This window comes from Puntigrus tetrazona, chromosome 5 (genome assembly GCF_018831695.1).
Source record: "Puntigrus tetrazona isolate hp1 chromosome 5, ASM1883169v1, whole genome shotgun sequence".
NCBI classification, from domain to species: Eukaryota; Metazoa; Chordata; class Actinopteri; order Cypriniformes; family Cyprinidae; genus Puntigrus; species Puntigrus tetrazona.
In genome coordinates, this window is record NC_056703.1 from 17,117,432 (window position 1) to 17,131,086 (window position 13,655).

Sequence of the window (13,655 nt, forward strand, 5' to 3'; positions counted from 1 at the left end):
TAAAAAGTTTAAAATTAATTTGAATTTAGTTCTCCATATTGATATACATTACAGCAGATGTTATAAATATGCAACTGACACTTATGGTCAAAAGTTCAGTCTAAAGGTTCTGATGGTAATTTCATGATTTATACCCCTTGACCTTTTGTTCTCATTCAAAAATTCATCCATCTAACTATGACTGCTTAAAGAAAAACTTTATAATGTATAAAAGTCACCGAGCCATATGGTACAGAATGTAAGCTACTGTCTTCCATAAGTGGTGAACTAGCAGCCACACAGTAGATCTTTGAAAGATTTTATTTTCTCTCACAGCATGCATTACATACATTTACATACTTTTTAAAATGCAAATTAAGTTTCTTATTTTTTTATCTTATTAAGTTTCTTCGCGCATAATATGTGTATATTATTAGTAGTAGTTTCATTGTTGTTGTTAGTGGTTATATTTTTACATTTGTTTCATTTTGGTGTTTTTTGTTTCATTTCTCAGGCATGAATAGCCTACAATTATAAATGAAAAACTTTATTGGCATAATTGTCAGGCATTCACAGTATTTGCAACATTTATGGTAGCGAAAAAAAAATAGCATAGACTAATTAAATTAAACTAATTAAACTTTATTTAGGTAAAGTGCTACACTAATTGAACATTGAAATAAGCCTATATAACAATAAATATAAAATGTAATAATAATATAATAATAATAAATTAAGTGTTAATAAAAATGTTTAATACATATAGTTGGCTGCATATGCATTAAACTTGTGGCCACAAGAAATGCATGTAATTCCCTCTAGCATCTTAAGGCCATGACTTCACATCTTGTGTTCCTGACATAAGGCCTTTGCTACCTTGAAAAAATAATATCATGTTCCCACAAAATAATATATTGTGGCCATGACATATTTTCACATTCCCATGAGATGATAAGTCGTGGCCACAACAAAATTATGTGAACTGAAGACATACCCTCCTGGTCGCTATAGACATTTATTGATCATTAAATATGTTTTCTTAATATACACTAATATTTGTAAAGAATATAAAAAAATAAAAAAATAAAAAACTGAATAATCAGTCTCATAACCCTTAACACAGGAGTTAATGGTGCAATGTGTTTGTACATTTCGATGTTAAGTGAACAAACTCACAAACATTCTCTCTTTCCCAGAAGGCTTGTAGGAAGTTAATGTTAAGGATGATGATTCAGCATTCCAGTATTGATTTGTTAGATGGCTGACTAATTGCTGGAACCTTTTTAAATGGGAATGGACAAGGTTCAGTTGTAAGCAGCATAAAGAGAGATGCTTGTTTTAAGGATGTAATGGCTAAAGAGGCTCTGAGTGTCTTAGTAATTCCAGTGGGACAAAAGAGAGAGATGCTGGTTTATAGTGCACAAATAGGTTTACCATATAATGTAGACCTTTTTTTAGTTTGGAAAGAAAGAAAGAAAGAAAGAAAGACAGAAAGGATGAACAAAATTAGGAACAGAGACATTTTCAAATAATTGTATACTTCTGGCATGAAACTCTAGAAGGTGTTGCAGTCCGATTGTGAACTAATGACATCGTTATCACAGGGCAGAGCTGATTGGTTCTCTGCTGAATCTGTAGCCAATCAGCTCTCTGATCAACATTCAAATATAAAACTAATGTTTGCTGTAGCAGTTTTTCAGCACGCTTCAGAAAACCCTCCACCTTCCCCAGCTCCACCTGTATAGATGTGCTACAAGGTGATTCATGTATGATAGGGGGTTGGGGATGGATTATTGTTTTATTTGCAGCAGCAGTAATTCCTACATGCTCAGCAGCAGCTTGTTGTGGATGTATTTGCAGTAGCAAGTCTCGGATAGCATATCTATTCCAGCAAGACCAAATACATTAACATTGTCATGTACATTACCATGCTAATCTCTCCGAGAGTTGTCATGACAGAAATACTGTTCTGTAAAATGCCTTTGAGGCAAGAAGCCACATGCAGAATATCTAATTCCATGGAATTTATGCTTCTCCAATTATATGTTCACACAGCTGGGTATTTAAGCACAAGCAGGCATGCAGCCTTTAAAAATAAGAGACAAGCCCCTAAAACTCTCTTGAAAAGAAACAAATCACACCTTTCAGCTTTAGTATTGTGAAAATGAGAACACCAAGGCTACACTGCCCTTAGTAAAAACAAACATGCAAAATGCTGAAAGTCAGCTCAGATGCTAAATGAAAGGCAATAATTTTTGTAAAAGAAGATTTTTGTCCATTGGAGAGATCTCAGAGAATCATGCAGTACAAGGAAAGATAAACAAAGACTCTGGAATGGGCCAAGAAAGCATCACATGTCCTTTTTGTGTTTTAGACACACGTTCATACATAAAGTTTATGGATTATAAATTCTATGCAAATATCTTTAGCATTTTTAGTCATTTAGCATTTTAATCGTCATTAAATATAATCATTTTATATTTGTCTCTGTCAGCATATATACTGCTGGTCAAAGTTTGGAATTATTATTGTTATATTTGTTTAATATGTTTTCAAATGTAATTTATTGCTGTTTTGGCAAATGTAGTTAATGATACCTTCACATAATATATGTATATATATATATATATATATATATATATATATATATATATATATATATATATATATATATATATATATATATAAAAAATGACATGCAAATAACAAGTTTATACTGAGAGCGTTGGCACTCAAAACATTGTCATCTGTAAAGTTGAGCAATGCTTGCATTTGTCTGCACCCTGTACATTGTCTAACCTTTCCAATTGTTGTGTATTGTGCAGAATGTTCTGGTCCACTGGGCATGGAGGGTGGAATCATCTCCAACCAGCAGATAACAGCCTCCTCCACTCACCGAGCTCTCTTCGGCCTCCAGAAATGGTACCCTTACTTTGCCCGGCTAAATAAGAAGGGTCTTGTGAATGCCTGGACTGCTGCCGAGAATGACAGATGGCCCTGGATTCAGGTAACAGATTGACACGAGCAGATTAAGTCTGGATGAAGATCCATCAACAGTGAATGAACTTATAGTTGACAGAAATATTGTCTTCCTGTCAGCCTGTTTATCTGAAAATGATGATAGCTGACAATATTTTTGTTGTTTGCTTACACTACCTACTGTATTACCAAAGCACTGCAGAAATATGAGAATATATGATTAATTAATTGTTGCTTTCAAATGATTCATTGTGATGAATCTCATCCTAAATGAAAGTTTTTGTTTACATATTATATATATATATATATATATATATATATATATATATATATATATATAATGTGTGTGTGTGTGTGTGTGTGTATGCGTGTGTATAAACATAGCTTTAAACCACTGTGTCAAAAAATGATTCAAAGCTCTCAGATCAGATCACGTATCACAAATCAGAATGGTATCAAAGCGCAAATGAATATATATGAAATAATTTTTTATAAAAATATATATATATATATATGGTGGTACTGGCTGCTAAAAAAGAAGTGGTTAATCCAGTCAAGAAGCCTTGTTGAAATACCAAAGACCCCAGCAACTAAAAAAATACCATGCTGGTGACAGTTTATGCTGTTTTAATTGCTGTTGTTATAGTTTTCTTCAAGTTCTGAATTTAGCAGGATCTCTCCATTACCCGTTCTAGAAATCAAAACTGTTCTTTTCTAACAAATTCTCTCCTTAGCTGCGGTATTCGGTATTCAGAAATGTTTCAAAAGCATTGTCCATTCACAGAACCCCTTCATGTAAGTCCATTACCATTGATTGATGGCGATGGCAGGCTTACATCTTTGTGTATCAATCAATTTTTTTGAGTTTCTTCGGTGGATGGTTTAGTATTCATATGCAGTTTCTTCAGTAGAGTACATTTGATTGATAATGCAGACGATCACAGTGGATGGAAGTCTCAGTCCATTTACCTCTAGTTTTACGATGAGTAGCCTCATGTCAGCCTCAGATTTATTCTTTAAATGCCTGCTTGCAAAAGAAAGGACGACTGAATTGGATCCTTCTTTGAATTGATATTCCGCAGGTAGTTTGTGCAGTAGCGTAGTGTAAATCTCTGACCTCTGTGAGGAGCTGAGAAGAAATTTCGGCTGAAGAAAGAAATGACAGGGCAGGTAAGACTGCAGACATGTGAGTGTAACAAGTTAACCATTGTTTGTGCACCAGTAGCTTCTCGTGGGTAAAGAGCCAGGATTATAGGTGGAGATGGAGCTAGAAAGAGAGACAGGAAGGGTAAAGTAGTAAAAAGGGAGAAATCTAAAGTATTTAGGGAGTTTGTTTGACTTTAATGATGCCTCTTGGGATGAAGCTTTTGGTGCTGTGGAGCTGCTAGGTTAGAATACAGAGAGGTGTGATAGAAATACCAGATTGGCTTTAGGCGATATGCTGTGGTAGTTGCCACATGACCTCTCTTCAGCTCTAGTTATTTAAATTAAAGGAGATATGCATTGTGTCTGTTTGTCTTTCTCTCATTAGCATTCTTTTTCTTCACTGTCATTCCTTCCTGTCATTTCTACTTTGGTGTCCTGCTGTCTTCAAGACATCAGGTGTTGTGGTTGTGAATAACATGCAAATACTAGCGGGATTTAAGATGGGGGTGATGGGGACATGTCACAACCACTTGTTTTATTAATATACATAATTATGTTGGATAGGAGTCGATTAGAACCCAAAAGCCTCGTAGTCAAAGCAAAATGTTATCTGTAAACCAAGGATTTATCTTTAAGATTAAGCTGTTGATCCATGCATATGTACTGATATAAAATTCCAAAACTGACAGCGGCAAATGAAATAGGGATGATGTTTTGGAATAAAATTCCATTCCAAAGTTCAATTGAAAACTTGAGCTGATGAGTGAGAGCAAGCACACTGTACGTCAAATAGACTTTCATGATATAAATTGTAAAAACTTCTAAAATCGCTGGTCTATAACCTTATGCACATGTTGTTAAATTATACTTTTATCGTTTTAAAGCAAAGTGATGCCCATAAACAACTGAAAAAAAGTATAGTACTCAGTTGTCTTACGCTCAATAAGGACAAATTTACATTATTAAAAAAAGCACCTTATTACGACCTATTTTTACGTTTTGAAGTTATAGCTTTGCGCCTGTCATCATGAAATGACATCGTATGACTGTCATTACCAATCAAAATACATGTTTATTTAAATGCAGTGTGTGGACTTTTTACATATCTCATGGTAATTCGTACATATTTGACTTATTATGACAGCTGAATTAAAAAATAATAGGTTATTATTTAAAAACAGTAATAGCATTATTAATGCATTTTGATCAGTGTAATGCGTCCGTGCTAAATAAAAGTACTAATTTATTTTAAATACATTTGATGATTAATATGTTGTGTATTTATGTATACATAATAAATATACACAGTACACACATGTATAATATGTAAACAAAAAAATCTTTTACATTGGATTGCTATTAATTGCAATTAATCATTTGACAGCACTTTTCTTGTTTTTAAAAATCTACTGAGAATGATGTAGAGGTAGACGTGGATTTCTGTGAGGGCAGAAGTAGCACATTTGTCAGTAGCACTTGCATCTTGACTTTCTCAGTTGTGTGAAATTGCTTTGTGACACACTTGGGAAATTTCTTTAAGCCCATAGTGGACAAAAGCGTGAGATTTCATAACTGAAAAGTGGCACTTTTGGACGTGAAGGAAGTGGAATGCTCAGCAGCATGCTTTATTCTTTTATTTATTTCATTTCTTGAGGGGGATCAGAATTTGTTACGTCTCCTCAATATCCTGAATCTCACCATTCATTTAAGTTCTTAACCGTAACATCCAAGGCTTTCGTTCGAAAATATCAGCACTTATCCTTGCCAGGCATGCTTTAGTGTAACCCGTCAGAGTCCATTTATAGTTTATCCTGAGTTAATCTTTTAAAATATTGCAACTACGCAACTAATTCAAGTACCTCAAAGCAGAAATGTGTAATTGCTGTCAGTTTTCAGTATATTAACCACATTGTCAATAACACTCATACTCATTTGTGGACCTTGGACCTTGATGAAAGATACACCCTCTCTCCTTATAGTGTCTATGAGATCATTTTGGCCCACCTACACAATTTATTTGACTATATATAGTTACAATAAAAGCAATAAAAAAATATGTAGATGTAATAGTGATATGTGGTGCTGAGGTACTGCGGCATGCATGAATCTGCACACATTATGTTTTACTGTTCACTGTTTACTGTATTATTTGTTGTCATGTGGTGTGGTGATAACTACATTAGTCAAGTATGAGGTTCAAGAGTAATTGTGGTTTGTGTGTGGGATGATAAGTATCTTGCACATTGAATTTGTAACTAGGGATCTGTGTTTATTCAGCAAGGACATCATACTTTCTAGATTATTGTAGCTAAGCACAAATAGGATGAATTAAATGCAAAATACAACACTTTGTTTGTTTTAATTAACAAATATATTTCAAGTTACACTACCATTCAAACATTTGACTTCATATTTTCATTTTCTTTTTTTTTTCTTTTTGCAAGATAATTTGTAAGTATGCATTAAAATCATTAGCAAAAGTACCAATGAATACTTTTAAATGTTTTAATCTTACGCAATACTTCTACTTCTGCAAGATTAATATTTTAAAACATTTTGGTCTTTTGGACTTTCTGTTCATTAAAGAATTTTAAAAGAAATAAGTTAATACTTTATTTTAGGGTCTCTTAATAATGTCCTCAACAATAGACATTTCTCTAATTGAGAAGGAAGGAAACAAGGAAACCTTTATTTTCTTCAGTTCATTGTGTATATTGTGGCTGTTCTTTTAATTTGTCTTTGGTCTTATATTTTTTCACTTGTCTATGATAGATCAGTTAATATTATCTCACCTTAATCAAAATTGATCTTTGATGTTGATACCTAGGCAACATATTAGTGTTCTAACAATTTTTACTAATTTGCATAATAACCTCCAATCCAGTGCATATACAAATTACCATGCTTAGAGACAAAGAGTCAAAAAAAACGTCCCTCCAAAAGTTCAAAAGATCATTCGCTCCTTAACACCCAATGACCTGCCTTAGTCTTCTGTTTTTCTGGTCTCTTCCATATCTCACTACTTCTTGTCTTTTCAAACCGGCGCCCCAGTCCATGGAGGGCCTGGAGAGAGCCCTAGCTGCCGTTCCCTTGGACACTGGGAAGATGAGAATTTGAGGACCTCTGCAAACCTTACGTTTTTTTTATGCCATGCCTTGTGGCCTTGACTTTCCATTCAATCAAAGATTCTCAGATCTCAGCAGATCCCTCTCTTAGCCTTTTTCACCTTCCACCTGGGAAGAAACTCCCAATCAGAGTCAGTACATCTTGGTTCATCACTCTTCAAACCGAAAGAGCGAGATTTCAACTCCAAAACTATTGAAACCATCAAGACTTTCATACGAGATTGCATCTGGACCCTCACCTATGAGGCAATGCAAGGTTTAGTTAAAGAACCCGTTATAAATTGTGCTGATGGTTTACAGGTGGTTAACTGACATTTCATAGCTTCATTTTCTGATGGTTTGCATTCAAGCCTTTGCACCTTCCCCATATATGAGTATATTTATGCTTGTGTGTTCAGTTATGGGAGTTAACGTTTAGATAAAACTTTTGTGCACAAATTACACAAGTGCAGAAGTTTCTGGTTCTGCCTTGCAAATTAATGTCCCTTTATGATTTTGACCCTTACTATAGTGCATTGATACTGTAAGAAGGTACTTTATTTACTTTTATTTATTTGGACTTATATTGAATGTTCACTGAACAGATTAGTTGATGGCAATGCAATTCTGTTACATCTAATAAAAATAATTGCAATTAATCATAATTAATTTTAATTATTTATATGCATTTCCATTAATTGATTTGCTACAAAATAAAAAAAAATAGTAGTAATAATTCACATTACTGTTTTACTGTCTTTTACATAATTTGAAGGATAAAAACATCTTACCAACCCAAACACAACAGTACAGTACATGAACAGTACATGTCCACCTGAAATATGATAATATGCAGTAATGTTAGGATTATTTTCTCTGTGAATTTGACAGAGTGAACCAGCTGTCAGTCTGGTTGGACCAGAGCTACTCTTCGGTCAGTTTACATGCTTGCCTGTGCATGGCATATAGCTATCTGGCCTCTCTGTCAAACAGTACAGACGTTTTGATCCTCAACTAATTTTGATGATGCCTCAAATTTGAGGAATCTCTTTCTGTCCATCTTCCTCTCTTGGCATTATAACCAGACTCTGCATCCTGCAGTTAACTTTTAAAGGCACACTGGTCTAAAAACCTTTGATGGGGGAGTTTTAGTATTGCCTAAAATCTGTTTTTCATCCAACACTAAAAGGTTTAAATACAAGCATTAAATGTAGTTTAGGCTTTGCAACATGTTTCTTTTACCAAAAATAAACAAACAAACAAATAAATAAAATAAAGTGTGTCCTTTTGTCTGCAGATCTTCCCTGCAGACACCAGTGACTTAAGTCCTGAGGGATGATGCTGTTGGTAAAAAAAGGTAGCACATTGTGATATCTTTAAAAATGCGCTCACCGCAGCAGAAAGCCTGAATGTTTGAGGTGGGATAATTATGGCTGTGCGTGACTCAGCAGATTGTGTCATAGTATAGGCTTAATAGGCTGGTTAACCACTTTTGAAGTGGTGGAGTTCACTCCTGCAAGCCTGCGTGAGATGAGTCATAGTTCATTACGAGTTAATGAGCAGGGTTGTAAGCCATGCCACTGTCTAGATGGAAGACAGAAATAATTGTTCACACAGCAGCAGAATATCACTCACTATATATATATATATATATATATATATATATATATATATATATATATACAGTATATATATATATAATATACAGTATATATGTAAACCACATAACCCAAACATAAAATACCTTTCAGTAGTTTGTAAAAGTCTTTTATGCTCATCAGGGATGCATTTATTTGATCAAACATACAGCAATAGCAGTAATAATGTGAAGTATTATTGCAGTTAAAAATCAATTTTTAATACATTTTATAATGCATTTTTCATTCCTGTATAATGGCAAAGCTGATTTTTCAGCAGTCATCTCTAATCTACAGTGTCACATGATCTTTCAGAAATATTTTTGCTCAAATTTGTATTTACAGTGTAGATATATTGTGTCTGCAGAATTCATATAGTGTACATATTATATACATAACATACTTTTTTTTTTCATTTTTGGCCAGATTTCAGGAAAAAAATTACCCCAAAAAAGACTCAAGACGTGTCATTTAGAGACCATTTACTGGGGAAAAACTAACTTACTAACTTAATATAAACTTTTTTTTAAACTGACTTGTCAATCAATCAATCATTTTTATTTATATAGCGCTTTTAACAACACAGGTTGCATCAAAGCACTGTACAGTATAATGACAGGGATATATAGTGACGAGTGACCAATTTCTTATTAAATGCAGAGACGGTCTCTGTAGTCAATTCAACGATAGTCACTAGAAGTTAAGTGTCCCCAACCAAGCAAGCCAGAGGCGACAGCGGCAAAGAAACAAAACCCCATGCATATAGAATGGAGAAAAAAAAAACCTTGGGAGAAACCAGACTCAGTTGGGGTCAGTTCTCCTCTGACCGGACCCAGCACTTAACCTCCAGTTCAATTTGCGCAGCTGTGTCAGGTAGTGTAAATGACTTAGTGTGTGCGTGTGTGTGTGTGCATCAGGATCTGGTGATCTGTCGACGGCGCATCTAGGTTTTCTGGTCTCTGATGAACATAATCTCTGGGTGCTGATCCACCATCTAGTCTGGATACAAACTGTGAAAACAGATTGAGAAAGAAACAGGACTAATATTAGCGTAGATGCCATTCTTTTTACGATGTCACAAGTACATCGTATTTTAGGAATAGTGTTCCGGTTCCAGCAAATCTAAGTAATGCAGCCTAAAAATCCTTTACGGATTTGAATAATAAAAGGTGTGTTGGTGTGTTATGTGTAGGCTAAGTTAAAAAGATGTGTCTTTAATCTAGATTTAAACTGGCAGAGTGTGTCTGCTTACAGAGTTAGGAGATTGTTCCAGAGTTTAGGTGCTAGATAGGAAAATATCTGCCGCCACGCAGTTGATTTTGATATTCTAGGTATTATCAAATGGCCAGAGTTTTGAGAGCGCAGCGGACGTGCAGGACTATAATGTGATAAGAGCTCGCTCAAGTATTGAGGAGCTAAACCATTCAGGGCTTTATAGGTAATTAATAGGATTTTAAAATCTATTCGATGTTTGATAGGGAGCCAGTGCAGTGTTGACAGAACCGGGCTAATGTGATCATACTTCCTAGTTCTAGTAAGGACTCTGCTGCTGCGTTTTGGACTAGCTGAAGTTTGTTTATTAAGCGTGCAGAACAACCACCCAATAAAGCATTGCAATAATCTAACCTTGAGGTCATAAACGCATGAATTAATATTTCTGCATTCAAGGTCGTAATTTAGATATATTTTTAAGATGGAAAAACGCAGTTTTACAGATGCTAGAAACATGATTTTCAAAGGAAAGATCAAACAGCACACCTAGGTTCCTAACTGACAATGAAGAATTAACAGAGCAGCCATCAAGTGATAGGCTGTGTTCTAGATTATTATATGTGGGGTTTTTAGGTCCAATTATTAGCACCTCTGTTTTCAGAATTTAACATTAAGAAGTTACTCATCATCCAGCTTTTTTATCGATATGCATTCTGTTAGATTCTCAATTTGGTGTGTATCACCATGCGCTGAAATATAGAGCTGAGTATCATCAGCATAGCAGTGAAAGCTAACACCATGACTCTGATAATATCTCCCAGAGGTAACATGTAAAGGTTGAAAAGTAACGGTCCTAGCACTGAGCCTTGAGGAACTCCATATTTCACTTTTGATCGATATGATACCTCCTCATTTAATGCCACAAACTGATAGCGGTCTAAACCATGCTAAGGCGCTTCCTCTAATGCCAACATAGTTTTCTAGTCTATCCAAGAGAATGTTGTGATCGATATATCGAATGCTGCGCTAAGATCTAGCACAGAGATAAAACCACGATCAGATGATAGGTCATTAGTAACTCTAATGAGAGCAGTCTCAGTACTATAGTGCGGTCTAAAACCTGATTGGAAATCCTCACAGACACCATTTTTTTCTAAAAGGAATACAGTTGTGGATACTACCTTTCAGTATCTTTGACAGAAAAGGAGATTAGAATTGGTCTGTAATTTACTAAGTCTTTGGGATCAAGATGTGGTTTCTTAATGAGAGGTTTAACTACAGCCAGTTTAAAGGTTTTGGGAACATATCCTAATGACAATGATGAATTAATAATGTTCAAAATAGGATCTATGACTTCTGGAAGCAGATCGTTTAATAGTTTAGATGGAATAGGGTCTAACATACATGTTGCTGGTTCATAAAGGCAAGATATAGATATATATATATATATATATATATATATATATATATATATATATATATATATATATATATATATATATATATATATATATATATTTACTGAATTCTTTGTAGTCAGCATTGTTGTGTGTCTATTGATAGGAGAATAGGACTCCTACTCTCTCACCACTCACCACAAAAACTTAAGAACCCTGTCAGTGGCTGGAGAATTGAGATCATGATTGGTAAATGACTCTTGCGTGATTGGGTGTCAGGCTGATAAACGGCCTTTGGGAATTACAGCCATTTTATGTCCACCATCCGCAACCAAATCAATTTCCTCAAAACTGACAAATATTGGCATGCCAGATGTTTCCAGTGGCCCCTCCACACATGGCGCCAGTGTGCATCTCCATTAGATGAAGTGACTCCAGCATCTGTGGCCATTATGAGCATGAAGTATCACCCAGTCATGGCCTTTTAGTCACGCGGCTTTAATTGGTCACCCTGTTTTTGTCTTGTGCAAGTGTATGAAAGGATAGATTGAGATTAATTGGTGTATAATTAACATTATGGGTGGGATATGTGAGCAGAATATTATATCACTGTAGGACTAATTTTATATAACTTTCTTTTTCTTCTCTTTCTTGGTCTAAAATTACATGTATTAAATAATCATGTGGCGATAGATTTTATTTATAAAATATTTAGTGATGCAAATTCTAATGTTATCCATAGCAAATAAATTTTACATCAGAACATATTTTGAGTAATTGCTAAGCTGCATTTAATATGAACAAAAATAAGTAAATAATAATAAGTATACTGTTGTTGTTGTTGTTGTTGTTGTTGTAGTAACACAGTAAACAGTAATTCCATGCCTGTTATTAACATAGTGTCTGTTTATTAGTACTTATTAGTGCTTATTTGACCACATTCCTAATTTTAATTAATGTTGAAAACCTACTTTTTTGAATAATTGCTGTTTGCAGCTATATTTATTATTATTATTATTATTGCTATTAATTACTGCTATTCATGTTTTACACGTACTTTAATATATATAGATGAATCAAAGACTATTTTAAATATTTAAAATTTGAATATTTAATTTCTTGAGAAACGCAAGATCTCTCAGTAATATGCAAATTACCGTTATTTCTAATTACCGTGCGAGCCCTGCAAGCATTTCAAATGACAGGATTTCTCAGCAGCGCTATAGAAATTCACAAAGTGATTGTTCTTTCAAGAACTTGACGTGTTCTCCCAGCATGTGCTGTAGCCGCTGTCAGTGGTTTAGCGAGTTTTTGATACATCTTCAGTTCAGAGACTTAAAGGCTAGGAGAAGGAATTCGGCTGGTGATTTGTGTGGCCCCTCAAAATCCCAGCCCATTGCTCACACACAGTAGGATGGTGAATTAGCTGTCATCAAGTGTAGCTGACTGTGAAGCAACACGCACGCACGCGCACACACACTCACTCCCCACTCAGCGATAACAAATCATTTTAAACCCTGTATTATGACTATTACTTTTCCCCCATTTCATGGCTGTCTGTCTACGAGCCTGAGCTGTCTTCCTCTTCCTTTCCACACTCTGAGCACTCAGCTTTCCTCCACGCCCCGTCCCTCCGGAGCCTCTCAGACAGCTTTTTACCTCTGGGGAAAACAAAGACTTGACTGACTGCTCTCACTTGCTGTTTGAAGGCTGACTAAACGCCTTAACTTAGTCTTGGGTCTCCGAACATTTCTCCATTAGTTAGACAGAGGAGTTATGCTGAGAAATAGTCTGGGAGTTATTTTGAAAGGCTCATTACGCGCAGATCACCTCTTTGCTCGACGACAGCAGTTTATGTGTACATATGTAGAGTGTGATGGATGTGGTCGTGCCATATGTGCGCAAGTGTATGCATTAATACATGTGTACGCGTTCAGACAACAGGAACACAGCATGCACTTATTTCCATATCACTCTCGCTCTCTCCACTGTCATGAAGCCATGCAAGAAGGACATTAGTGCTCTTTTTCTCTCTCTCTCTCTCTCTTTCTCTGTTGCATGCTTGAAGTGTGGAGTGTGTAGGAGGAAGCTGATTTGAATTTTCTTTATTTTAATTTACTCTTTTGCATTCGACTGCATATATTTGCTACATCAGTGGTTCTCAACTGGTGGGTCGTGACCCCAAAAATGGCTGTCAGGTT

The 13,655-nt window shown here is 35.2% G+C and overlaps 1 protein-coding gene across 3 annotated transcripts in view; it reads left to right on the top strand.

The window, feature by feature from the left end:
- Positions 1–13,655, top strand: part of edil3a (EGF-like repeats and discoidin I-like domains 3a) — a 127,096-nt gene that overhangs the window by 81,637 nt on the left and 31,804 nt on the right. For all 3 annotated transcript variants that reach the window (XM_043240527.1, XM_043240528.1, XM_043240526.1), the window contains one exon: positions 2,805–2,986. In XM_043240527.1, the coding sequence (XP_043096462.1) occupies positions 2,805–2,986 (182 nt within the window). The remainder of the gene's footprint in view (positions 1–2,804; positions 2,987–13,655) is intronic.